Source organism: Balaenoptera physalus (genome assembly GCF_965194825.1).
Source record: "Balaenoptera physalus genome assembly, chromosome: Y".
Classification (NCBI taxonomy): Eukaryota; Metazoa; Chordata; class Mammalia; order Artiodactyla; family Balaenopteridae; genus Balaenoptera; species Balaenoptera physalus.
Genome location: NC_138904.1, coordinates 11311931 through 11339037, shown reverse-complemented (window position 1 = coordinate 11339037; position 27107 = coordinate 11311931). Strand labels below are relative to the sequence as shown.

Sequence of the window (27107 nt, the reverse complement as noted above, 5' to 3'; positions counted from 1 at the left end):
TAGGAGTATTCCTACTGTAACTTTCTTTTGATTTCCATTTACATGGAATATCTTTTTCCATCCCCTCACTTTCAGTCTGTATGTGTCCCCAAGTCTGAAATGCGTCTCTTGTATACAGCGTATATGTAGGTCTTGTTTTTGTATCCAGTCATTGAGTCTTTGTCTTTTCATTGGAGCATTTAATGTATTTACATTTAAGGTAATTGTTGGTATGTATGCTGCTCTTACCATTTTCTTAATTGTTTTGGGTTTGTTATTGTAGGTCTTTTCCTTCTGTTGTGTTTCCTGCTTAGAGAAGTTCCTTTAGCATTTGTTGTAAAGCTGGTTTGCTGGTCCTGAATTTGCTTAGATTTTGCTTCTCTGTAAAAGTTTTAAATTCTCTGTCATATCTGAATGAGATCCTTGCTAGGTAGAGTAATCTTGATTGTAGGTTTTTCCCTTTCATCACTTTAAATATGTCCTGCCACTCCCTTCTAGCTTGTAGAATTTCTGCTGAAAGATCATCTGTTAACCTTAGGAAGATTCCCCTGTATATTATTTGTTGTTTTTCCCTTCTTGCTTTTAATATTTTTTCTTTGTATTTACTTTTTGATAGTTTGATTAATATTTGTCTTGGTGTGTTTCTCCTTGGATTTATCCTGTATGGGACTCTCTGTGCTTCCTGGACTTGATTAACTATTTCCTTTCTCATATTAGGAAAGTTTTCAACTATAATCTCTTCAAATATTTTCTCAGTCCCTTTCTTTTTCTCTTCTTCATCTGGGGCCCCTATAATTCGAATGTTGGTGCGTTTAATGTTGTCCCAGAGGTCTCTGAGACTGTCCTCAGTTCTTTTCATTCTTTTTCCTTTATTCTGCTCTGCAGTAGTTATTTCCACTATTTTATCTTCCAGGTCACTTATCCGTTCTTCTGCCTCCGTTATTGTGCTATTGATCCCTTCTAGAGAATTTTAAATTTCATTTATTGTGTTGTTTGTCGTTTGTATGTTCTTTAGTTCTTCTAGGTCCTTGTTAAACATTTCTTGTATTTTCTCCATTCTATTTCCAAGATTTTGGATCATGTTTAGTGTCATTACTCTGAATTCTTTTTTAGGTAGACTGCCTATTTCCTCTTCATTTGTTTGGTCTGGTGGGTTTTTACTCTGCCTCTTCATCTGCTGTGTGTTTCTCTGTCTTCTCATTTTGCTTTACTTACTGTGTTTGAGTCCCAGGACTTTAACGTGGAGATTTTGTATGAATGATTTCTTTCAGTTGCATTGTTTGAGGTATTCATTTTATTTGTGATCTTAATAAATGGAAAGAAGGAGGCAAAACAAAAGGAATAGGAGTTAGCCTAAGGAAGATTTATATTCTTTAAATACTTAATCCATTGTCTTTGTGTATCTATGATTCTTAGTAAATGAAAATTTGAGGTAATTTTGGCAACTATTTTAGCTGTAACAGAAATTTATTTCCAGTGGATTCAGTTGTTTGGAATTCTGAGTGATAGTGAGCTAAATAAGTTTTGCAGGAAAAGTTTTTTGGTTTTGTTTGTTTGTTTGTTTTTCAAATAGGAGGTTCTGACCTGTTCAAATTATTTGGAGCTGTTTGTATGTGGAGCTATTAAACAATCTTGGTGTTTAAGCCACTTCATGGCATGGAGCTGATGACTGAAGAATGATGAGCAACCTAAAAGTTGGGAGTTGTTTTTTTCGGGGCTCTTACTGAAGACTCAAGCCCATGAGGCAGTGTCTCAGATAGCTCTGAGGGACTGATCCAAAGAGGTAAGGGAGGGGCCAGCATATAAAAGAGTTTTGCAACAGAAAAACAGGTAAAAGATTACTGTTTATAAAAGAAAGCAGATATGTCACATTAAGGAATTTAGTGCTTTCCTATGTATGGGAAGATGCAAGAGTCTGGGCTCACTGAAATCATTGCTTTGATATGCACTTCAGCTATCTGGAGCCAGTATCCTGTGTTTTTTCATCCGGAGTCTCCACAGGGTGTACCATTGGAGGTGCCTGCTTTGCTTACTGATATGGTAGATGGCATTCTTCCTCTAGAAACCACACTCTCCAATATGAGGTCAGGATATGATTTTGAACTACTTTCTAGATGTTGCCACCTAAGTTACCTGAATGATAGCCTTCAGTACCCAGATCAAAGGAATAAAAGAATGGATGGTGACCCTGCAGATGGGTCTTATAAGCAGGAGAAACTAAGGAAAATGACCTGGATGCAGATTACACCAGTGTGGGGTGACTCTCAGATGAAGAAAGAGGAGTCTCCACAACGCAGAAAGGGACAGGAACCAAGTCACTGTAGCTTCAAGGCCTAAGAGAAAGGAGTCAGAAGCATCAAGAAAAAGGGATGCAGAGAGGTGGACGGGGTGATAGAAATTAGAAACGGACACTAAAGTGGTCTAGTTGTCGAGACACTGGAAAAGGCTTGCAGCACTCTGTGCTGCCAGAAAGTGGCTGACTGTGTAAAAGTTCTGTGTGTCTTATTCACCCCTAGATATGGGTTATTCTTGGTAATGATGCTGTGCCTATAAAAGGACTTTAAATCATGTTCACTGCAGTGTTTAAGAAAGCAGTAAGCCATGTATTGTATTTTAGCTACTACATATCTGTGAAATCCAACTCAGGATAAAAGTGTGGGCTTTTCAGTTTGTGCGGGGAAAAAACCTTGGAGGACTTGCATTTTCTCAGGTCTGCCATATACTGACAGATTACTGTAAAGCTACCTTTAAAAAACTTTATTTTTTACAGTTTTACATTTACAGCAAAATTCAGCAGAAAGTACAGAAAATTCCCATATCCCACTGCTCCTACACATACACGACCTCCCCCATCACTTACCAGAGGGCACATTTGTTACAACTGATGAACATATATTGACATATCATCACTACCCAGCGTTCATCGTTTATAATAGGTTCCCTCTTGGTGCTGTACATTCTGTGAGTTTGGACCTACATATATTGACATGTACGTATCATTATAGTATCTTTTAGAGTATTTTCACTTCTCTAAAAATCTTCTGGTTTCTACCTATTAATTCCCCCCCTCCCCCTTACAAGCTCTGGCAATGGCTGATTCTTTTGCTGTAGAATCCACAGTTTTTGCCTTTTCCAGATTGTTGTATACTTGGAATCATATAACATGCAGACTTTTCAGATGGGCTTTTGTCACTTGTATATATTTTCACATGTATATTTTAGGTTTCTTCATATCTTATTATGGCTTCCTGACTTTTTTTTTTCTTTTCTCTTTTTTAGTGCTGAATAATACTGTATGGTCTGGATGTAATAAACTTTATTTACCATTCACCAGTTGAAGGGCATCTAGGTTGCTTCCAGGTTTTGGCAGTTTTGAGTTATGAACCTTCTGCAGTGTGCAAGTTTTTATGTAGATGTACATTTTCAGTTTGTTTGAGTAAACACGAAGGAGTGTGACTGCTGGATCACATGGTAAGAGTATGTTTAGTTTTGTGAGAAACTGCCAAAGTGGCTGTAGCATCTTGCATTCCTTCCAGCAGTGAATGGGAGTTCCTGTTGCTCCACATCCTCACCAGCATTTGGTGCTGTACATGTTCTCATTTTGGCTATTCTAATAGGTGTGTCGTGGAATCTCACTGTTGTTTTAATTTTCATTTCCCTGGTGACATATGATTTAGAGCATCTTGTTTTCATATGCTTTGCTGTCTGTTTATCTTCTTCAGTAAGGTGTCCGTTAAGGTCTCTGGCCCGTTTAATTGAGTTCTTTGTTCTCTCATTGTTGAGTTTTAAGTATTCTTTCTATATTTTGGATAACAGTTCTGTATCAGATGTGTCTTTTGCAAATGTTCCCTCCCAGTCTGTGATTTGTTGTCTCACATCTGTTGACATTGTCTTTCACTGAGCAGAAGTTTTAATTTTAATGAAGTTGAACTTACCCATTATTTCTTTCATGGATCATGCCTTTGGTATTGTATCTAAAATAACATTTCCAAACCAAGGTCTTATTAGTTTTCTCCTATGTAATCTTCTAAGAGTTTTACAGTTTCGCCTTTTATATTTAGGTCTTGAGTTAAATTTTGTGAAGGGTGTGAAGTCTGTCTAGATGATTCTTTTTTTTTTTTTTTGGCATGTGGATGTCCACTTGTTCCAGCACCATTTATTGAAAAGACTGTCTTTGCTATCCTATTATTTTGCCACTACCATACTTTCTTGATTACTGTAGCTTTATATTGTCTTGAGGTCTGATAGTGTCAGTTCTCCAGCTTTGTTCTTCTTCAGTATTGTGTTGGCTGTTCTGGGCCTATTGTCCTTTTAGAATCAATTTGTTGATGTCCAAAAAATAAGTTGCTAGAATTTTGATTGGGATTGTTTTGAATCTATAAAGCATGCTGGAAAGAAGTGACATCTTGACAGTATCGAATCTTTCCCATCCATGAACATGGAATGTCTCTTCATTTATTTAGTTCTTCTTTGTTTCAGTTCATCAGAGATTTGTAATTTTCTTTGTATAGCTCTTGCACAAGTTTTCTTAGACTTATAACTAAGTATTTTACTTTTGGGGGTGCCATGTGAATGGTATTGTGTTTTAAATTTCAGATCCAATTGTTTATTAATGGTATTTAGGAAAGCAATTGACTTTTATATAATAACCTTATATCCTACAATCTTGCTATATCATTTATTAGTCACTGGAAGTTTGGTTTGTTTTTTTTTTTTGGTCATTTCTTTCAGATTTTTCATATAAAGGGTCATGTCATCTGCAAACAAATCCTTAAGTAAAAATCAACCATTATAAAAATTTGAGGCTGTGAAATGTTAGTTCTTTAGTTGTCAGTGGTAATGTTAATTTGTATGTGTGATGCTAAGAGGTAATTAATAAGGTGAATATGAAGGTCTTGTCTGTATGCATTTATTTATTTTAATGGCTCTATTGTAAAATAAAATATTTTCTTTCTATTTAGCCTTTTCCGGATATTCAACAAATACTAAGTATAACCCACTCCAAATGAAAGCAGAAATAACAAGTCATCGGGATGGGGTGAGTAAAAATGAGTGTTTTTACACTAGAAGCAGCGTGTATTTTTTATATACTGATAACATCACTTATTATGATTTACTTAATTCCTTTGATAGGAAGAGAAAAGTTTCATTTTAAAGCCTCAGCCCATCTAACAAAAAATTGCTTGTATCCCTCTGTGTATTTCATAGGGCTAGATTCATCCGACATTTGGAAAGATTTGGGGATGTCAGGGCCCGACCTCACAGGGCTGCTTCCCTGTATTAGTGGGATGCCAGCTCTGTCCCTTGGCAGCTTTAGCATCTGCTGTTCTTCCCTGGTCTCTGTATTCCCAGAGAAATCTTGCCTACGATGGTGTTTGACCAGAAGGTGCCGGTGCTTCTTGCCAGTGGTGCCGGGTTCTTTGTGTGCCACCGTGTTCAATCCCTTCATCCTCTTGTCTTTGGTGTCTGGGAGGGGGGACAGGAGACATCTTGGAGACCAAGCCTCCCATCCTAGTGTCTCAGTGCCTAAACCAGAGTGTCTCTTTTAATGCTGTGGTTCTCACATTCTAGTGCACCAACAAAAAACACCTGGGGCATCAGTTCAAAGTGTGAGCCCCATCCCCATTTCCATAGAAACTGTCTCATTACCATGCTGGCTGCCCCTGGAAGAGGCAGGGCTCCCTGCCAGCGAACGGCCCACAATTAAGTGTCCCCTGCCCGCCCGGCTGCCGGAGATGGCTCCCAACCCCAGCCAGCGCGGTTCAGAAAGGCTGTCAGTATGCCTGCTTTCTGGAGCGATCAGACATCTGCGTGGGGATTTTTCTCGGCGTCTTAGAAACATGAGCTCGCCCCATCCTGTGACCAGGTGCTGCACCTGTTACGAGATCCCAGACGTCGGCCTTCCTGCGATTTTCACTGGATGCTGTGTGAGCAGGCTTGCCAGGTGCCCCGAAGATGCTGAACAAAAGGTTTAAAATCACTTCCTGGGCTGTGCCCTATGTCCCCTTGCTCGGAAGGCACTTTGTCACCAGGCTCCAGGGCCGGCAGGCTTCTCCAGAGGTGGGTGGAGGGGTCTCTCTCCTCCACGAGGGGCTCGGAGGGGCTGCCCCGGGTCTGCAAGCTCTCCCTGTCCCATGCAGTCACCGTGTCCTCGATTCGTCCCCACACGTGTGTCACTGTGTATGGAAGAGGGGGAGCGAGTGTGGTGGACCTTCCCAGGAGGACCTGGGGAAGACGTGGGGTTTCTTCTGAAGGAGCCAGAGGTGGAGTTTTAACAAGGCCTGGAGTGGGTCCTAGCACCTGTTTAAATAAGTACTGCAGGCGACTGACTTTCAGGTAGTGGGAAGCCATACTTTGAGCAACAGTGTTTCCTAGGTGGGATCTGTGGGTAGTAAGCGGAAGAGAGGATGAAAAACGTATGACAGAGTTTGCTCATTGCAATGTGTAAATCAATACCTTGAAAAAGAAAATCGTTGCCCGTTCCAGGGCTCCACAGGGGTAGAAGGCTCTTTGTGACCCGGGCCTTTTGTTTCTAAGCGAGCCGGCCCCTCTGCCAAGGCTGTTTGATGTGCCAGGGATGGGAGGTCATGGAGAGACTGGGTGACCCCGTGAATTGCAAGCTAGTCAGAAACTTAGATGACAATGCTAACAACTGTAGAAATCATTTTTCACAGCTTCTTTATGTGGAAAAAAAAATGTAATTTGTCTTTAGCTTTCCAGATTAAAACGAGAGCTGACCCAGATGAAGCAAGAACTGCAGGACAAAGAAAAGGGGGTAGAGACCCTGCAAGAGTGAGTGGCCTGCAGTGACAGAGGGAGAGTTTCCCTGTGATTTCCTGTTTGGTGCCGGGACATGTGTCCTAAAGCTTCACGGGTGTTCACTTTTATGCTTTTATTTATGCTCATTATTTTCCTAAATTAAAAAAAAATTGTATTGAAGTATGGTTGATTTACAGTGTTGTGTTATTTTCAGGTACACAGCAAAGTGATTCTGTTATGTATATACATATACATATATATTCTTTTCCATTCTTTTCCATTATAGGTTATTACAAGATAATGAGTATAGTTCCCTGTGCTATGCAGTAGGTCTTTGCTGGTTATCAATTGTATATTTAGTAGTGGGTATATGTTAATCCCAGAATCTGTTCTTTGAAGATACTCAGTTTTTAAAATACTTGAGAAACAAGATCCTTATTTTTATATTATGCTCATTGTCTCTAGCTACATACTTTATATATCTAAGTAAAGCTGTATAATCATTATTAAATTAAATTTTCTTAATTAAAAGTACATTAATTTAAAAAATAATTTCTCCTTTCTCATTAGCCATACTCAAGTGCTTACTAGCCGTATGTGGTTAGTTCAGCTTTTCTCTACCTCAACGCAATTGACATTTTCAGTTGTCCTATGATATTTTATGGAGGATGTCCTGTCCATTGTATGATATTTGGCAACATCCCTGGGTTCTCCCCACTGGATACCAGTGACACCTCTTGATTGTGACAACCAAAAATGTTCTCCAGTACTGGTAGATATCTCCTAGGTGGACACATTACCCCTCATTTGAGAACCACCAGGCTAATGACGACTGGATTGGACAACTCAAATAATAGAACATTTCCATCATTACAGAATGTTCTATTTGACAATCTAGTTTATAGGTCTTCCTCCTGTTGTCATCTTTACAGTTAGAACTATATTCCTATTAAGAGTTTGGGGATGAATTTCTTATAATTTGTGAGCTATATTAAGTTAATGAACAAGTGTTATTTTATCAATGATAACATCATTGGTTTACTTTTTGGATGAAATTATTCTTGATTTGTATCCTACCTTCATTTCCTGAACTTGGACACATGCTTCACATTTTCTGTGCCTACTTTTCTCATTGATTTGTGAATGGTAATCATTCTGATAACAGCAGCAGCATCTAATACATAGTCAGCTTTCAGTTTATGGTAGGAATCCATATGGTTACTATTATTATTGGTAAGGGTAGCAGCATTCCACTCTTTGCATCCAATATGCAGATTCAGAAATCCTGTGTTAGATGTGACTGCGGTATTGCTTCTTTATAAGGTAAAAGATGAATGTCACTGTTCAACAAATATATTATTTCAGTGTCATATAAAGGTAATTAACATAGATCAAGTCCTGTTCTTTAATACTTGGTTGAAATTAATTTTCTTAATTATCTAGATTGGTTGGGTTTATGAGTCATTTGTCTTTTTTTTGGGGGGGAGGGGTTGTTGTTGTTGTGGGGTTTTTTATGGACATTACAGCTCTGGAATTTATTCCTCTTATAACTGGAAGTCCATACCCTTTGACCAGCATCTCCACATTTCCCCCACCCTTTAGTCCCTGGTAACCACTACTCCAGTCTCTGTTTCTGTGAATTCAATTTTTTTTAGATTCCACATATAAGTGAAATAATACAGTATTTGTCTTTTCTGTCTGACTTATTTCACTTAGCATAAAGCCTCCAGCTCTATTTAGGTTATCACAGATGGTAAGATAGCATTCTTTTTTAGTGGCTGAATAATATTACACTGTGTGTATGTATATGTTTATCGAGTTATCTGTCAGTGGATCATTAGGTTCTTTCTGTGACTTGGTTATTGTGAATAATGCTGCAATGAATATGGGAGTGCATATTATTTGATGGAGGTTTCATTTCCTTATAATATATACCAAGAAGTAGAATTGCTGGATCATATGTTAGCTCTATTTTTAATTTTTTGAAGAACCTCCATTCTGTTTTCTGTAGTGGTTGTACTGCCACCAACAATGTACAAGAATTCCCTTTTCTCCACATCCTCACCAACAGCATTTCTCATCATTTTGATGATAGCCATTCTGACAGGTGTGAAGTGGTATCTCATTGTGGTTTTGATTTGGATTTACCTGAGTCTTAGTGATATTGAGCATATTTTCATGTGCCTATTGACCATCTGTGTGTCTTCTTAGGAAACTGTCTATTCAGATCCTCCCCTTATTTATTTATTTATTTTTAATAAATGAGTTTTTAATCAGTAATTTCCCTTTTTGGTTTTAGTCCAGTTGGAATTTAATTTCTTTTCTTATTTATTTATTTATTTATTTATTTATTACATCTTTATTAGAGTGTAATTGCTTCACAATGGTGTGTTAGTTTCTGCTGTATAACAAAGTCAATCAGCTATACATATACATATATATATATCCCCTCCCTCTTGCGTCTCCCTCCCACCCTCCCTATCCCACCCCTCTAGGTGGTCACAAGGCACTGAGCTGATCTCCCTGTGCTATGTGACTGCTTCCCACTAGCTATCTCCCCTTATTTTTAAATTGGATTGTTAGTTATTTTGCTATTGAATTGTATGAGTTTTTTTAACATATTTTGGATATAACCTGTGTTAATTTCAATGGCAAGGAACTTGTTCCCTGTGTTTTCTTACAGAAATTTTACATTTGGAGGTCTTACGTTTAATTTAAATCCTTAATCTATTTGAAGTTAATTTTTGTGAGTGGTGTAAGATATGTGTCCAGTTTCACTGTTCTGCATATGAATATCCAGTTTTCCCAATACCATTTATTGAAGAGACTTTTCTTTCCCCTTGAATATTCTTGTCTGCCTTGTCAAATATTAGTTTAACCTATAGTGGGCTCTCAGTTTTGCTACATTGGTCTATGTGTCTCTTTATATCAGTACCATACTGTTTTGATAACTATAGTTTTGTCATATAGTTTAAAATCAGATAGTTTGATTCCTCCAGCTTTCCTCTTTCTCATTATTGCTTTGGCTTTATGAGACCTTTTTTACAAATTTAGAATTGTTCTTTACTAATTCTGCGAAAAATGCCTTTGGAGTTTTGATAGGGATTGCATGGAGTCTCTAGATGCCTTTGAATGGCGTGGATATTTATAATCCTTTGTATCTGTGTCTTCCTTTTCATTCATAATTTTATTTGAGTCTTCTCTCGTTTTTTTTTTCTTGGTAAGTCTAGCTAAAATTTTGTTTATCTTTTAAAAAACCAACTCTTGGTTTCGTTGATTTTTTAAATTTTCTCTAATTTGTACTTCATTTATTTCTTCTCTGTTCTTTGTTATTTCCTTCTTTCTGGTAAGTTTGGGCTTAGTTTGTTTTTCTCTTCCCCTGAGGTGTAAAATTACGTTGTTTTTTGAGACCTTTTTCTCCCCTCAAAATATCTGGTGTTTCTTGCCTTTAAACTTCCCTCTTACAACTGCTTTGGCAGCATCCCATAGGTTTTAGTATGTTGTGTTTACATTTACATTTGTTTCAAGATATTTTTAAATTTCCTTTTTGATTTTATCTTTGAGCCATTGGTTTTTCAGGTGTGTATTATTTAATTTCCACATAGTTGTGAATTTTCCAGTTTCTCTCCTGTCATTGATATCTAGTTTTATATTTGTGATCAGAGAAGATACTTGGTATAATGTCAGTCTTTTAAGATTAAGGATAAGATTTTAAGATTTCTTAAAAATAGTTTTGTGACCTAACACATGACCTGTCCTGGAGAATATTCCTTGTGTTCTTGAGGAGAAGGGTATTCTGTTGCTGTTGGATGGAATGTCCTGTTAGGTCCATTTTGTCTAAAGTATAGTTCAACTTGATTTTCTGTCTGCATGATCTATCCCTTTTTTTTTCTTATGCTTTATTGGTGATTTTTAAAATTTTTTATTTATTTATTTTATTTATTTATTTTTGGATGCATTGGATCTTCATTGCTGCGTGCGGGCTTTCTCTAGTTGTGGCGAGCGTGGCCTACTCTTTGTTGTGGTGTGTGGGCTTCTCATTGCAGTGGCTTCTCTTGTTGTGGAGCACGGGCTCTAGGCGTGCGGGCTTCAGTAGTTGTGGCTCACGGGCTCTAGTGCACAGGCTCAGTAGTTGTAGTGCAGGGACACAGTTGCTCCGTGGCATGTGAGATCTTCGCGGACCAGGGCTCGAACCTGTGTTCCCTGCATTGGCAGATGGATTCTTAACCAGTGTGCCACCAGGGAAACCCTATCCATTGTTGAAAGCAGGGTATTAAAGTCTCATACTATTGTTGGATCGTTGTTTATTACTCCCTTCAGATTTGTTAGTATTTGCTTAATATATTTAGCTCTAATGTTGGATTTGTATATATTTAATATTGTATCTTCTTGACGAATTGACCCTTTATAATTACATTATTATAATGTAATTATAAACCTTACATTATTTGACCTTCTTTAATTCTTCTTCCTGTTTTTGGCTTAAAGTCCATATTGTCTGTTGTAAGTATTTTGCTTTCTGCTTGCCTGGAGTATCTTTTCATCCCCTCATTTTGAGCCTGTATGTGTCCTTGAATCAGAAATGAGTCCCTTGTAGGCAGCATATAAGTGGGTTTGTTTATTTATCCATCTAGCCACTACATCTCTTTTGATTGGCGCATTTAGCCCATTTACATTTAAAGAACTTATTGATATGTAAGGAGTGATTGCTGACATGTTAATTCTTCTTTTTTTTTTTAAAAAAGATTTATTTATTTGGCTATGCCGCGTCTTAGTTGTGGCACTCGGGATCTTCCTTGCCACATGCAAGATCTTCATTGTGGCATGTGGGATCTTTCTTTTTTTTAGTTGCATCATGCAGGCTGCAGCTAAAGATTCCACATGCTGTTACTAAAGATCCCACATGCCACAATGATGTGTTCATTCTTTACTGACTGTTTTATAAGTTTCTTTGTTCCTTTTTTCTCTTGCTGTCTTCCTTTGTGAATTAATGATTTTTTTAGTTGGTACTCTGATTTTCTTCTTCTTACCTTGTTTGTATCTGCTACAGATTTTTGTTTTGTGAGAGGCTTACTTGAAATGTCTTAAAGATATGACAATCTATTTTAAGCTGATAACAACTTAATTTTGTTTGTATACAAAAACTCAACCCTTTATACCCCCCATACCCATTTGATATTTTTGATATCACACTTCACTTGTTTTTAAATTTCATATTCATTAACAAGTTATTGTTACTCCAGCTGTATTCAGTTCTTTTGTCCTTCAACCAATATACTAGAATTAGGTGGTCAACATGCCTCCATGTTAAAGTGTTAGACTATTCTGAAACTGAATATATAGACATGGCTTTACCTGTGTCTTATAGATTTTCATGTTACCAATAAGTGTCTTTTTGTGTTAGCTTGAAGAACTCCTTCCAGGATTTCTTGTGAGATAGGTCTAGTGGTGATAAATTCCCTTAGCTTTTGTTTATAGGGATTGGCTTTATTTTGCCTTTAATTCTGAAGGACAACTTTGCTAGATAAAGCATTCTTGGTTGGCAGTGTTTTTTCTTTCAGCCCTTTGAATATATCGTTCTGTCCTCTCCTGGTCTGTAAAGTTTTTGTTGAGAAATCCTCTCATAGCCTTATACAGGTTCCTTTGTATGAGAGAATGATTTTGCTCTTGATGGTTTGACATTGTCTTTGATGTTAGAGGGTTTTATTTTAATGAGTCTTGGAGAAAAAAATCTTTGGATTGGAATTTTGGAGCGACCTAATTGCTTTATGAACTTTGATGTCCAAATCTGTCCCAAGGTTTGGGAACTTCTCAGCCATTATTCCTTCAAATAAGCTTTCCACAATCCTTTCTCCTGCTCTTCTCCTTCTGGGACTCCAATGATGTGTAAATTGTTCCTCTTATTGTCATTCCATTGGTCCTCTAGGCTTTCTTAATTCCATTTCATTTGTCCTTCTTTTTGCTCCTCAGGATGGATAATTCCAAATGATCTGTCTTGGAGGTCCCTGATTCTTTCTTCTGCTTGGTCAAGTCTGATATTGAAGCTCTCTATTGAATTCTTCAGCTCATTCTTTGTTTCTTTTTAATGCTTTCTATCTGCTTGTTGAACTTATTTTGTGCTTGTGTTGTTTTCCTGAAAGCATTATTATTTTTCTATGTTCTCTTGAAGCTCTGTGATCATCTTTAGAATAATTATTTTGAATTATTTCTCTGGTAATTCCTGAATCTCCATTTCTTTGGGTTAATTATTGTATTCTTACTGTGTTCTCTATTACTTTACTGTTTTCCTTAGATAGTGTTATGACTCTTCATGATCCCTGTGCCTTGTGTAGGTGTCTGTGCATCTGAAGAAGCCATCACCTATTCCAGACTTGAAGGTTTCAAGTTCAGTTTATGACTCTGTGTCTTCAGTTGGAAAGACATTAACACAGTGGATGTCCTTATGCTTTACAGCATGTTAGAGAATGCTCTGACCCCTAGTTTAGTGGTATGGGGCACCAGTTGTCATGGCATATACCTGGACTAGACATGTGGAGGGTTTGGTGACTCATTAGCATAGGCTTTCAGGTCCACAGTATTGACAACTGCAGGTGTCCTGTAGTGGCTGCAGTGGCTGTTGAGGTCTTCAGCCATTACTCTGGGTACAGTGGCTAGAGAAAAGGGAAAAGAGCAGTGGTGGCTAGAACCAGTGGTTTTGCATATACTTGGCTGTGGGGCCAGCCCTGGGTGCCTATATAGTAGCAGTGGCTGTTTCCAGACACATGTATTGGTGGGGGCCAGGGTAAGGTCTGGGGCCAAGTATGGGCTCACTGGCCGCTGCAAAGACCCTGGCTGTTGATGTACACTACTGTGTCTACTGGTTCTTGACACAAGTACATGACAGTGGAGACAGTGGCAGGGGGTGGACTGGGATTTTGCAAGTGCACAGCTGGAGGAACTAGTTGCAGGTGTACACAGTGTTGTAGACCAGTGACTGGAGAGAGGGCAGAATCTGAACCTACAAGCTGCTGTGGTGTATTAGTTGTTGGTGTGCTGTCCTGTGGCTGCACAGACTCTGCCCAGGTGTGTGTACTGCTGTTTGTTGAGGCCAGTGATGAGGGTTCAGGCAGATAGCATTCAGACGAATAGCAGGACAAGCCAGTCCTAAGCATGTGCATGCTGGTGGGCCTCAGCAATGAGCATGTTATTGCTAATTCAAGCAACTGCAGAGGCCTTGGCTGGCTACGAGTGCAGATCCCGGGCTCTGGAGGGAGGCATCAACAAACAATAATACCAATGGCAAAGGCCTGATGAAATCTGCAGGGTATCTGTGGCAATTGAGCAGGCTATATGTTTCTGCAGTGGTAAAGCTGCTGGGGTCCACTGCAGGCCAGATAACTGGGAACCACAGTTGCTTCTCCTGCTGTTGGAAACCTCTGCTCTTCCTTCTTCTTAGCCATCTCTCTACATCTCAGTCTGTCAGTGTCTCAGTGGGGTGAACCAAAGTGAGTCCTTGTTATGATGCCCTAGTAAGCAGGGTAAGGTGGTTGCTTACCCCACTGTCCCTTTACTGGCAAGGGGAACTCTTTATAGCAGAGTGGTTCTCACCTGATGCTGAGTAGTGCTGCCTGGGGAAGGGGACAATCAGATAAAATGAGGCTGTTCTTCATTCCCTTTTTTGCAGTTATTCTCAGGGTTTTTGTTCCACTGTGTTGCTGAAGTGTCTAAATGGAACCCAGAGCTCTCCCAGAGCTGTTCTGTTCCTAGATAACTCATTGTTGATCTCTGTGGGGGGATGGAGGATTGTGTCTTCTATGTCATCTTGATCTGAAGTCTTTTAAACTAATTGTCTTCTTTTTGCGTCCCTGACCATTACCCGGCAATGTGTTCATTCTCCTCTGATTTGGATCTACAAAAGGAGTTCCTTTAATTAGCTATAGTTAGGTAGCACAGCATGTAAAATTTTTTTTCTCTTAAGCAAATCAACCTTCATTTTCAACATCAGCTACTGGTTTTGTTACTCATTTTGTCCCTCTTTGTGATGCTTCCTGGTACACCAGTACCCGTTCTGTAATTTTATCCTGTACAACTCTGCCCGCCTCCAGATGCTCAGATGCCAGCTAGGGTGCTTCTGTATGTGCTGTAGCTGTGTCCTCCTGGGTCACTTCTACCAAAGGGCTGGTTGTCTCTTTTCTTGGTGTGAAGCTACTCATTGGGGTTTCGTATTGTCAATCTGAGGCATGGATTTATAACATTTCCCATCAGCTTTTTACTTAAGGTTTCACACATATATCTTTTCAGGATGATTTCCTGAAAGAGGAATTTCTGGGCCAAATGGCAAATGCGTTTGCTATATAGTTAGATATTGCACCATTTTGGATTTCCATCACTGACACAAGTGATTCTGTTTCCCAGAACTTTACTCACATCATGTGTTGTCAAACCTTACTGTTTTTGTCAGTTTTATAGGAGAAATTTCTCAGTGTAGTATTATTTCACATTTCTTTTGAGGCCTTTTATAAAACACTTCAGAACATGTATAAAATATGAGAAATACTTGGTGCAAACAAATATTAAAAACTCTTACAGCAAGTAATTAAAGTCTCCAGATAAACTGGGCTATCCTTTTCCAGTGAAAGGACTAGTAGGCTCTGCTGCCCTAAAGTTTCTGAAGCTTGTTTTGAAAGATTATCTTCATGTAACTCATTACTAGCATCCAGAGACATGAGAGGGGAGGACTCAGAATGAGTTTCCCAAATGGGTGATGCCCAAGAACATACATCTGATTGGATAAAGCCCACCCACATTATGCAGACTAATATGTTTTACTCAGAGTCCACTGATTCTTTTTTCTTTTTTTTTAATATCTTTATTGAAGTATAATTGCTTTACAATGGTGTGTTAGTTTCTGCTTTAAAACAAAGTGAATCAGTTATACATATTCTTTTACTTAGAATTTAATTACAATGGATTGCAAAAGTTGCCACAAATTAAAATCTCCTGGTTACTTGCATAGATCCTCCTTTTGTACACTGGATAACAATAGATGAATACTAATACTTATTTATCTTGGATAATTTTGAAATTGTCCAGCCTGGACTGGGGAATTGCTAGAGATCTCTTTCTCTGCAGTTCTATGAGCCACATGCCCCTGAATTATGCTCTTAAATCTATGCTAAGCATTATACAAAGAAAAGCTAAGTCTTTCAATCTGTGCCCTCTAGTAGCTTATAATTAAAAGCTAAGCAAATTTTTGGAATATGATAAAAAAATTTATACCATTACAAGTGCAGCACAACAGAGGATACTAAACTACAGTATTGGAAACAGGAATTAACTTTTTAAAATTTTTTCTGTAAATGTTTATTTAACATAAGACAGAGTAAAACTGGATATGAATTATTGCCTTAATGACATTTATATTTTATTTTATTTTTCCCAGTTTTATTGAGACATAATTGGCATATAACATTGCATTCATCCAAGCATAATACGTACATGTTGAAGCATATGTACAGCATAATGATTTGATATGTATATAGCATGAAATTTTAACCACAATAAGATTAGTTAACATCAATCACAGGTTAACAATTTACTGGAAAAAATAGAATTTTTTATTACACTTATCAACAGCAGATTATTTTAAGACTCCCTAGGACTATATGCTTTAGAACTAGATGCATGTGTGAATAGAGATTGGGATGGTTGATGCTTCTAGGTACACAATGTAATATTAACAAAATAATAACAACAGTAGCATAATAACAACAGTAGCAGGTAAATGTAGCCAAACATATGGTCTTGATGACTTTTAACACTTTTACTACTTATTACTGAAGTTAACAGTGAAAACTGCATATAATGCATATTAATATAAAATTACGGTAGACTTGAAATAAGTTTTTTTCAATTTTACCACAAAAAGCAATAAACTAATGTACATTATTTTGGAAGTTGTTTTTAGATCTGGATTGGGTGCAGATTTCTCTATTTATGGTTTATGTTATCATGTATATATCAGGTTTCAAAATTCATGTGCGATATTATAAAATCATCTAAGAAAAGTCTCTTCTCCCTTTGGGTGACTTAATTTCAGTCATCTGTAAACATTCATGTTAATTCTAAACATTTGCTAGTGTAAGTCTGCATTCCCAAAAGCTTTTCTTCCTGTATTGGTGATGCCATCATTCTACAGATAGATTAAGACGGACCAAAATTGAGAAAAAAACTATCTTTTTATCTTATATATACCACTTTTGAAATTTATATAATTGTTCATATTTTCAAAATGGTCACAACCTAATTTGGTTATCAAAACTATTTTAAGAATTATTTTTCTTTTTTTAAGATAAAGTTTCTAAGTGATTCAAATGCACTTTGTAATTTGGATTTTTTTTTTAAACATCTTTATTGAAGTATAATTGCCTTACAATGGTGTGTTAGCTTCTGCTTTATAACAAAGTGAATCAGTTATACATATACAATATGTTCCCATTTCTCTTCCCTCTTGCATCTCCCTCCCTCCCACCCTCCCCATCCCACCCCTCTAGGTGGTCACAAAGCACCGAGCTGAGCTGATCTCCCTGTGCTATGCGGCTGCTTCCCACTAGTTATTTATTTTACATTTGGTAGTGTATATATGTCCATGACACTCTCTTACCCTGTCACATCTCACCCCACCCCCTCCCCATATCCTCAAGTCCATTCTCTAGTAGGTCTGTGTCTTTATTCCCGTCTTGCCACTAGGTTCTTCATGGCCTTTTTTTTTTTTCCCTTAGATTCCGTATATATGTGTTAGCATACTGTATTTGTTTTTCTCTTTCTGACTTACTTCACTCTGTATGACAGACTCTAACTCCATCCACCTCATTACAAATACCTCCATTTCATTTCTTTTTATGGCTGAGTAATATTCCATTGTATATATGTGCCACATCTTCTTTATCCATTCATCTGTCGATGGACATTTAGGTTGCTTCCATGTCCTGGCTATTGTAAATAGAGCTGCAATGAACATTTTGGTACATGACTCTTTTTGACCTATGGTTTTCTCAGGGTATATGCCCAGTAGTGGGATTGCTGGGTCGTATGGTAGTTCTATTTGTAGTTTTTTAAGGAACCTCCATACTGTTCTGCATAGTGGCTGTATCAATTTACATTCCCACCAACAGTGCAAGAGTGTTCCCTTTCCTCCACACCCTCTCCAGCATTTATTGTTTCTAGATTTTTTGATGATGGCCATTCTGACCGGTGTGAGATGATATCTCATTGTAGTTTTGATTTGCATTTCTCTAATGATTAATGATGTTGAGCATTCTTTCATGTGTCTGTAGGCCATCTGTGTATCTTCTTTGGAGAAATGTCTATTTAGGTCTTCTGCCCATTTTTGGATTGGGTTGTTCGTTTTTTTATTATTGAGCTGCTTGTAAATCTTGGAGATTAATCCTTTGTCAGTTGCTTCATTTGCAAATATTTTCTCCCATTCTGAGGGTTGTCTTTTGGTCTTGTTTATGGTTTCCTTTGCTGTGCAAAAGCTTTTAAGTTTCATTAGGTCCCATTTGTTTATTTGTGTTCTTATTTCCATTTCTCTGGGAGCTGGGTCAAAAAGAATCTTGCTGTGATGTATGTCATAGAGTGTTCTGCCTATGTTTTCCTCTAAGAGTTTGATAGTGTCTGCCCTTACACTTAGGTCTTTAATCCATTTTGAGTTTATTTTTGTGCATGGTGTCAGGGAGTGTTCTAATTTCATACTTTTACATGTACCTGTCCAATTTTTCCAGCAGCAATTATTGAAGAGGCTGTCTTTTCTCCACTGTATATGCTTGCCTCCTTTATCAAAGATAAGGTGACCATATGTGTGTGGGTTTATCTCTGGGCTTTCTATCCTGTTCCATTGATCTATATTTCTGTTTTTGTCCCAGTACTAAACTGTCTTGATTACTGAAGCTTTGTAATATAGTCTGAAGTCAGGGAGCCTGATTCCCTGAGCTCCATTTTTCGTTTTCAAGATTGCTTTGGCTATTCGGGGTCTTTTGTGTTTCCATACAAATTGTGAAATTTTTTGTTCTAGTTCTGTGAAAAATGCCAGTGGTAGTTTGATAGGAATTGCATTGAATCTGTAGATTGCTTTGGGTAGTAGAGTCATTTTCACAATGTTGATTCTTCCAATCCAGGAACATGTTATATCTCTCCATCTATTTGTATCATCTTTAATTTCTTTCATCAGTGTCTTATAATTTTCTGCATACAGGTCTTTTGTCTCCTTAGGTAGGTTTATTCCTAGATATTTTATTCTTTTTGTTGCAATGGTAAATGGGAGTGTTTTCTTAATTTCACTTTCAGATTTTTCGTCATTAGTGTATAGAAATGCAAGGGATTTCTGTGCATTAATTTTGTATCCTGCTACTTTACCAAATTCATTGGTAAGCTCTAGGAGTTTTCTGGTAGCATCTTTAGGATTCTCTATGTATAGTATCATGTCTTCTGCAAATAGTGACTGCTTTACTTCTTTCTCTCATTATCTTTTGTATTTCTGCAGTGTCAGTGGTTACTTCTCCTTTTTCATTTCTAATTCTATTGATTTGAGTCTTCTCCCTTTTTCTCTTGATGAGTCTGGCTAATGGTTTATCAATTTTGTTTATCTTCTCAAAGAACCAGCTTTTAGTTTCATTGATTTTTGCTATTGTTTCCTTCATTTCTTTTTCATTTATTTCTGACCTGATCTTTATAGTTTCTTTCCTTCTGTTGGCTTTGGGTTTTTTTTGTTCCTCTTTCTCTAATTGCTTTAGGTGCAAGGTTAGGTTGTTTATTCGAGATGTTTCCTGTTTATTGAGGTAGGGTTGTATTGCTATAAACTTCCCTCTTAGCACTGCTTTTTCTGCGTCCCATAGGTTTTAGGTCGTCGTATCTCCATTGTCATTTGTTTCTAGGTATTTTTTGATTTCCCCTTTGATTTCTTCAGTGATCACTTCATTATTAAGTAGTGTATTGTGTAGCCTCCATGTGTTTGTATTTTTTACAGATCTTTTCCTGTAATTGATATCTAGTCTCATAGCGTTGTGGTCGGAAAAGATAGTTGATACGATTTCAATTTTCTTAAATTTACCAAGGCTTGATTTGTGACCCAAGATATGATCTATCCTGGAGAATGTTCAGTGAGCACTTGAGAAAAATGTGTATTCTGTTGTTTTTGGGTGGAATGTCCTATAAATATCAATTAAGTCCATATTGTTTAATGTATCATTTAAAGCTTGTGTTTCCTTATTTATTTTCATTTTGGATGATCTGTCCATTGGTGAAAGTGGGGTGTTAAAGTCCCCTACTATGATTGTGTTGCTGTCTACTTCCCCTTTTATGTCTGTTAGTATTTGCCTTATGTATTGAGGTGCTCCTATGTTGGGTGCATAAATATTTACAATTGTTATACCTTCCTCTTGGATCAATCCCTTGATCATTATATAGTGTCCTTCTTTGTCTCTTGTAATAGTCTTTATTATAAAGTCTATTTTGTCTGATATGAGAATTGCTACTCCAGCTTTCTTTTGATTTCCATTTGCATGGAATATCTTTTTCCATCCCCTCACTTTCAGTCTATATGTGTCTCTAGGTCTTAAGTGGGTCAAGCATATATATGGGTCTTGTTTTTGTGTCCATTCAGCCAGCCTGTGTCTTTTGGTGGGAGCATTTAATCCATTTACATTCAAGGTAATTATCGATATGTATGTTCCTATTCCCATTTTCTTAAATGTTTTGGGTTTGTTATTGTAGGTGTTTTCCTTCTCTTGTGTTTCTTGCCTAGAGAAGTTCCTTTAGCATTTGTTGTAAAGCTGGTTTGGTGGTGCTGAACTCTCTCAGCTTTTGCTTGTCTGTAAAGGTTTTAATTTCTCCATCACATCTGAATGAGATCCTTGCTGGCTAGAGTAATCTTGGTTGTAGGTTTTTCTCCTTCATGACTTTAAGTATATCCTGCCACTCCCTTCTGGCTTGCAGAGTTTCTGCTGAAAGATCAGATGTTAACCTTATGGGGATTCCCTTGTGTGTTATTTGTTGTTTTTCCCTTGCTGCCTTTAATATGTTTTCCTTATATTTAATTTTTGACAGTTTGATTAATATGTGTCTTGGCATGTTTCTCCTTGGGTTTATCCTGTATGGGACTCTCTGTGCTTCCAGGACTTGATTAACTATTTCCTTTCCCATATTAGGGAAGTTTTCAACTATAATCTCTTCAAATATTTTCTCAGTCCCTTTCTTTTTCTCTTCTTCTTCTGGGACCCCTATAATTCGAATGTTGGTGCATTTAATGTTGTCCCAGAGGTCTCTGAGACTGTCCTCAGTTCTTTTCATTCTTTTTTCTTGATTCTGCTCTGCAGTAGTTATTTCCACGATTTTATCTTCCAGGTCTCTTATCCTTTCTTCTGCCTCAGTTATTCTTCTATTGATCCCATCTAGAGTATTTCTAATTTCATTTATTGTGTTTTTCATCATTGCTTGGTTCCTCTTTAGTTCTTCTACGTCCTTGTTAAATGTTTCTTGCATTTTGTCTATTCTATTTCCAAGATTTTGGATCATCCTTACTATCATTATTCTGAATTCTTTTTCAGGTAGACTACCTATTTCCTCTTCATTTGTTAAGTCTGGTGTGTTTTGACCCTGCTCCTTCATCTGCTGTGTGTTTTTCTGTCGTCTCATTTTGCTTATCTTACTGTGTTTGGGGTCTCCTTTTCACAGGTTGCTGGTTCGTAGTTCCCGTTGTTTTTGGTATCTGTCCCCAGTGGCTAAGGTTGGTTCAGTGGGTTGTGTAGGCTTCCTGGTGGAGGGAACTAGTGACTGAGTTCTGGTGGATGAGGCTGGATCTTGTCTTTCTGGTGGGCACGTACACGTCTGGTGGTGTATTTTGGGGTGTCTGTGGCCTTACTATGATTTTAGGCAGCCTCTCTGCTAATGGATGGGGCTGTGTTCCTGTCTTGCTAGTTGTTTGGCATAGTGTGTCCAGCACTGTAGCTTGCTGGTCATTGAGTGATGCTGGGTCTTGATGTTGAGATGGAGATCTCTGAGAGATTTTTGCCGTTTGGTATTACGTGGAACTGGGAGGTCTCTTGTGGACCAGTGTCCTGAAGTTGGCTCTCCCACCTCAGAGGTATGGCCCTGATGCCTGGCTGGAGCACCAAGAGCCTTTCGTCCAATACATTGCCCTTATAAAAACATATGGACCTTACTTTGCCCACTGTGAAGGGGGTGGGTGATGGATGTTGCACTCAACAGAGTACATTTCTAGTAGAAACAAGCATTGCTACAGATGTTGACTGGATTTAGACTTTAGAGTCAGGAAATAAGGGTTTGAATCCCAGATATACAAGATACCAGCTTTTCATTTGGGGACACTTAATCTCTTTGAGCCTCAGTTTTGTGTTATAAAATCATAGAAAATTATGCTTCTCTCATAAGGCTGTTGAGGGAATTAAATGAGGTGACAGACATAAACCATGTAGCAAAACCCTGTCACCTAGTAGGTGCTTGATACATTTAACTATTTTCATATAATAATGTTTTGTATAATAGTGTCTAAAGATAACTATTTCAAAATTTCAGTGCTTCAGACAGTCTCAGAACATTGAGATCTCTTTTTTTAATAGCTTTCACACTTTTTAACAGTGGAATCTTTTCTGCTTTCCTTCCCGTTAAATGACATATTCTGTGGAAGCAGACTGTCTGAGATGGAGAGAAAGGAGGGGCTTGCCAAAGCAGGGGTGAGGATCCCCGACTACTGCTTGGCCTCTCCCTTTAGCTACCCCACCTCACTGTGTTGGGACACGCTCAGGACAGAGTGAAAGCAGCTGCTCTCGGTCAATCTTCATTCCTTTTTGAGCCACTTGGGTGGAGCTAAGGTCAGGGCCCACTTCCGTGGCCTTGAAGTTGAACTTTTGTTCTCCGAGGCGCTTTGTGGTGTCTGCCAATGAGAGGCATTACAGCAGTGGTCCCAGTCCTTTTTGGCACCAGGGACGGGTTTCGTGGAAGACAATTTTTCCACGGATGGGGGGTTGGGGGAGGATGGTTCAGGCGGTAATGTGAACAATGGGGCGTATGGTTCAGATGCTAATGCCAGTGATGGTGGGGTGATGGTTCAGGTGGTAATGTGAGTGACAGGGAGTGGCAGATGAAGCTTTGCTCACTCTCCCACCACTCACCTCCTGCTGTGCGGCCTGGTTCCTAACAGGCTGTGGACCAATACTGGCCTGTTAGGAACCCCTGCATTACAGGGTTGCTGATCCCCTCTCCCTGATGGGAATCAGGGCCTGTTTTCCTCCAGGTGGCGGCCATTACCATTGTAGATGCTGGTGCCTTGACAGGCAGCTGGTGCAGTGCCTGGCTTTACTGTTGGCTGCACTTAGACTCTGTAGCTGCTAAAAGATATAATGACGTCACAACACCTAAGTACGAAGCTGGAGCTGATGTGGTTAGAGTCTTAGTTGTGGGCTTAACAGTGGGTGTGTGTCTATGACTATTTGATTACCATTGACTTTCAAGCAATTGAAAACACTTTGTTCAATGCAGTAGAATTTCATTTCTCTATATGGGTGTCAGTGTCAAATGACAATTCATTTGCTGTATTTTTCATTCTGGAGGAGCCAGTAGACCTGGTTAGCAGTGGCATTGACTCTTACAGAGAAATCACACTTTTCTGGCCTTGGGCTTTTGTTTGAAAGTCTACAGGTTTCATTTGAATGATGAAATTAAAATGTAAACATATACATAAATGTATGATATACATCCTTATCACAGAATGAATGAAAGAATACATTATCATGTAAATAATTTTCATTTTTTCATAAAGAAAAGTTGGGCCACATCCTTGGTAGATGCAGTCCTGTGAGAATGATGTTCTTTTATTTCTGCCTTGTGTTAGAGACTCTGGGTTCTCCATAGAGTGCCTACAATGGAAAACTGTGTGGGATTTTCTTCTTTTGTTTTTTTTTTGTTGTTGTTATTTTGGCTGTGTTGGGTCTTCGTTGCTGTGTGCAGGCTTTCTCTAGTTGTGGTGAGCCGGGGGTGGGGGGTGGCTACTCTTCATTGTGGTGCACTGGCTTGTCATTGTGGTGGCTTCTCCTGTTGGGGAGCACGGGCTCTATGTGCACGGACCAGTTTTCATAAATATTTTGTTTGTTGCAGATGGCAATCATAGCAGTGCTGTTGAGCCCTGAAGCCCTATTCCAAAGGGAGAGAATGATTTCCTGCTTCTTCTCTCATCCCAATGGTGCTGATAGCTCAGATCAGCTCTGGTGCTGAGTTTTGCTGTGAGTTGTGACATTTGTGGCCAGGAATTTGTTAATGATAATAAAGTACCGGAGTTGGTGAATTTTTAACTTTTTCTCCCATGAATAAGTAGACTGAGCATTATCCTGATAACAATAATCAGTGCAGACATTATACGCCAGATAAGCCCTTTCCTTACATTTCTCATTAAATGTGAGGGACATTTTTAGTGTCTTCCTTTGAGGCATGAGGGAACAGGTTTAAAGAGGTGAAGTGTCTTGCCCAGGGTCCCACTGTAGAGCTGGAGTGTCACTTGTACTCACCAGCATGCCAGGATGCTCTTGTGAGTGGAACAGAGGGAGTTTGGGCTGGCTGATAAGGATCTGGAATTTTGGGTAACATGGGGGAAACAGTTTAGAGCTAGAATCTGTGTCATCGTGGATCTGGAGCCTGAAATGCAAGCTGGTGACTTTCCAGAGAAGGACTTTGTTCTCTCTCTGGCTACAGAAAACTGCGTCCTCTTTAAAGGGTGGAGCAAAGCCTTGTCTTGTTCAGTGCTCTGCTTCTACCACCTTTGCTGCACACAGGGATTGGCTGGAAGAATGTATGAATAGATGGATGGATGGGAGGGAGGGAAGGAGTAAGGAACAAGAAGAAATGAAAGGAAATAGGAAGGAAGTATATTAGTTTGTGATTTGTGGGTGGGTAGATATAAGGAAAGAAGAAAGAAAAGAAAGGAAGGAGAGAAAAAGTTCCTTGTATATGTATTTGAATTGAAGGAAAGAATTGAGGAGATGGCTAGGAAAGAGTAATAAACTGGAACCAGAATGAAATAAAAGAGATATGTAGAGGAAGTGTAGAATTTTTCAACTTTGCACAAAGCACTGTTACTGATAATTTACTGTTTTTAGCTTTACCCCATATATTCTCCCTGCACAGAGATCTCACTTATGTTTATTTGTTTTTATGTACCAGAAAGAAAGACGGGTTTTTTTTTTTTCTTGCTGTCTTTTTTTTGGTGTGTGTAACATTTGGGGTTACTGTTATTATTATTTGATGGAATGTTATAATCTCACATAGAATGACTCTTATATTTCTTTTTGAACCAGAATTGATCGAAAGATGTCAAGTGCTCACACCAGCTACAAACTGGATGAGGCACAGGCTATAATGAGCGAGCTCAGGACCATCAAAAAAACCATTTGTACAGGCGAGAAGGAAAGGCGGGACTTGATGCAAGTAAGAGGCCCTGGTGCTCTTCAGAACCCACATTCGTCCATCCGTCTGCCTGCCTGCTTGTCTGTCTTTCTTTCCTCTCTATATATTCACATACATACATATGTATCCTCCCTTTCTCATCTATATATGTCTGTTTATCTATACACACATGCATTTTAATAGGTTTATTGCTTGTTATGTATATATAATTTATATGTGTTTAAAAGGATTTTTAAAATTGGGAATGGTGTTCAATAATCAAAACAATTAAAAAGGTATACTAATAAGAGGTCTTGGAATCACCATGTTCCTTCATAGCCCATAACTGCTTTTAATGGTTTCTTGTCTACTCTTCTAGTGTTTATAAAGACACAAAAATAGCCTTCACACAAAAGCTAATTATGTACATACAGTTTGTTCTTGCTGTCTTACTCATATAATAATATTATCCTGTACTTTTGCAAATATATACACAAATAGCTCTTTATTCTTTAGTTATGGCTGCACAATATTCCATAATGTGGATGTTTAAAAATTATATATCTGAAATCTTGTTAGTTTTACTTTGCTTTATTGTTATTACTATCGTTTTGGCCCCTTAACTCCTGTAGCTTCTGTTATTTTTAGAAAAAGGTGTGCTTTTGCAAGTGGATATATGATGGTCTTTTTGCTTGATGCTGTAATGCATTCAATTTTTCCTTTTATGGTCTCTCGTTTTTACTTCTTTTTTTTCCTGGCTGTACCACGTGGCTTGTGTAATATTAGTTCCCTGACCAGGGATTGAACCTGTGTATCCTGCAGTGGAAGGGCGGAGTCTTAACCACTGGACCACCAGGGAGATCCCTATGGTCTCTTTTTAGTTATAATTTTTAATTTCTTTTCAGTGTTTCTTCATTTACTCAATCCGGTACGTGGGCATGTACTACCTTATACACATTTATATAGATTCTGCACAGTATAAGACATACAGGGATATATAAAGTAAAGATCAAACATAGAGGCAAAATAAGACAGGTGCATATATAACTTTAATGTATACCAGTGCTTCCTAAAGTCAGGGCTGTAGTGAATTAAGGAGAGTTTCCTAAATGGTGGTTAAAATGCACATTGTTGGGCCCTAATCTATTCTAGTGAATTAGAATGACTGTACTTGGGGCCCACAAATCTGTATTTGTAAATGACTTTCCAGGTCATGGTAGGTAAATGATGTATTCTTAGTTTTGCTCTGAACAATGGTAACAAGACTAGCTACCATTAGTGAACCTTCTGTGTGTGCAGAATTGGATGAGATGCTCTGCATGCATTACCCATCTAATCCTAACCAAAACCTCAGAGTGAACGAAGTGGTATTTGATAGTGTATATATAGAGGTCAAAGCTGGGTTCCCTGCTCTGGCCCCTCTGAGGCTACAGTGCATAGCAGTGGAAAAATCATTAACTTGCCTTGCTTGAGAAAGGACAGAGAGTTTATGGAAGGAGTTTCAGGCCTCAGAATTTTCTCTGAGATGTCCATAGCCTCACAATCTATGGGAACCTCCAGGAAGAGGCAAGAGCAACACCCTCTTTCACTAAAATCAAATAAGTTATTTTAGCTTTCTTATACTAAAAACTGACCCCTTCTAAGAAACTTTTGTTTACAACCACGTATACAAGTTATATTACACTAAAATCAAATAAGTTATTTTAAAATCAAATAAGTTATTTTAGCTCTCTTATACTAAAAACTGATCCATTCTAAGAAACTTTTGTTTACAACCACGTATACAAGTTATATTGCACCCAGGTATTCTGGTTCTTGAGTTTGTAGTAAAAACTGTGGAAGAGGAATATGTTCAGAAATGTAAAATCAGTGTAGAAAATTTGAAATCTGTTTAATTTTTACACTAAGAGGTTCTGGTTGCCAAAATTTCTGTGGTTTTT

At 38.2% G+C, this 27107-nt stretch overlaps 1 protein-coding gene across 1 annotated transcript in view; it reads left to right on the top strand.

The window, feature by feature from the left end:
* LOC309653398 (protein WWC3-like) overlaps positions 1-27107 on the top strand; it is a gene marked incomplete at its 3' end in the record, with an annotated part of 96522 nt that overhangs the window by 24563 nt on the left and 44852 nt on the right. The window contains 3 exon segments of the mRNA XM_082448020.1: positions 4941-5017; positions 6692-6771; positions 25080-25209. Of these exon segments, the coding sequence (XP_082304146.1) occupies positions 4941-5017; positions 6692-6771; positions 25080-25209 (287 nt within the window).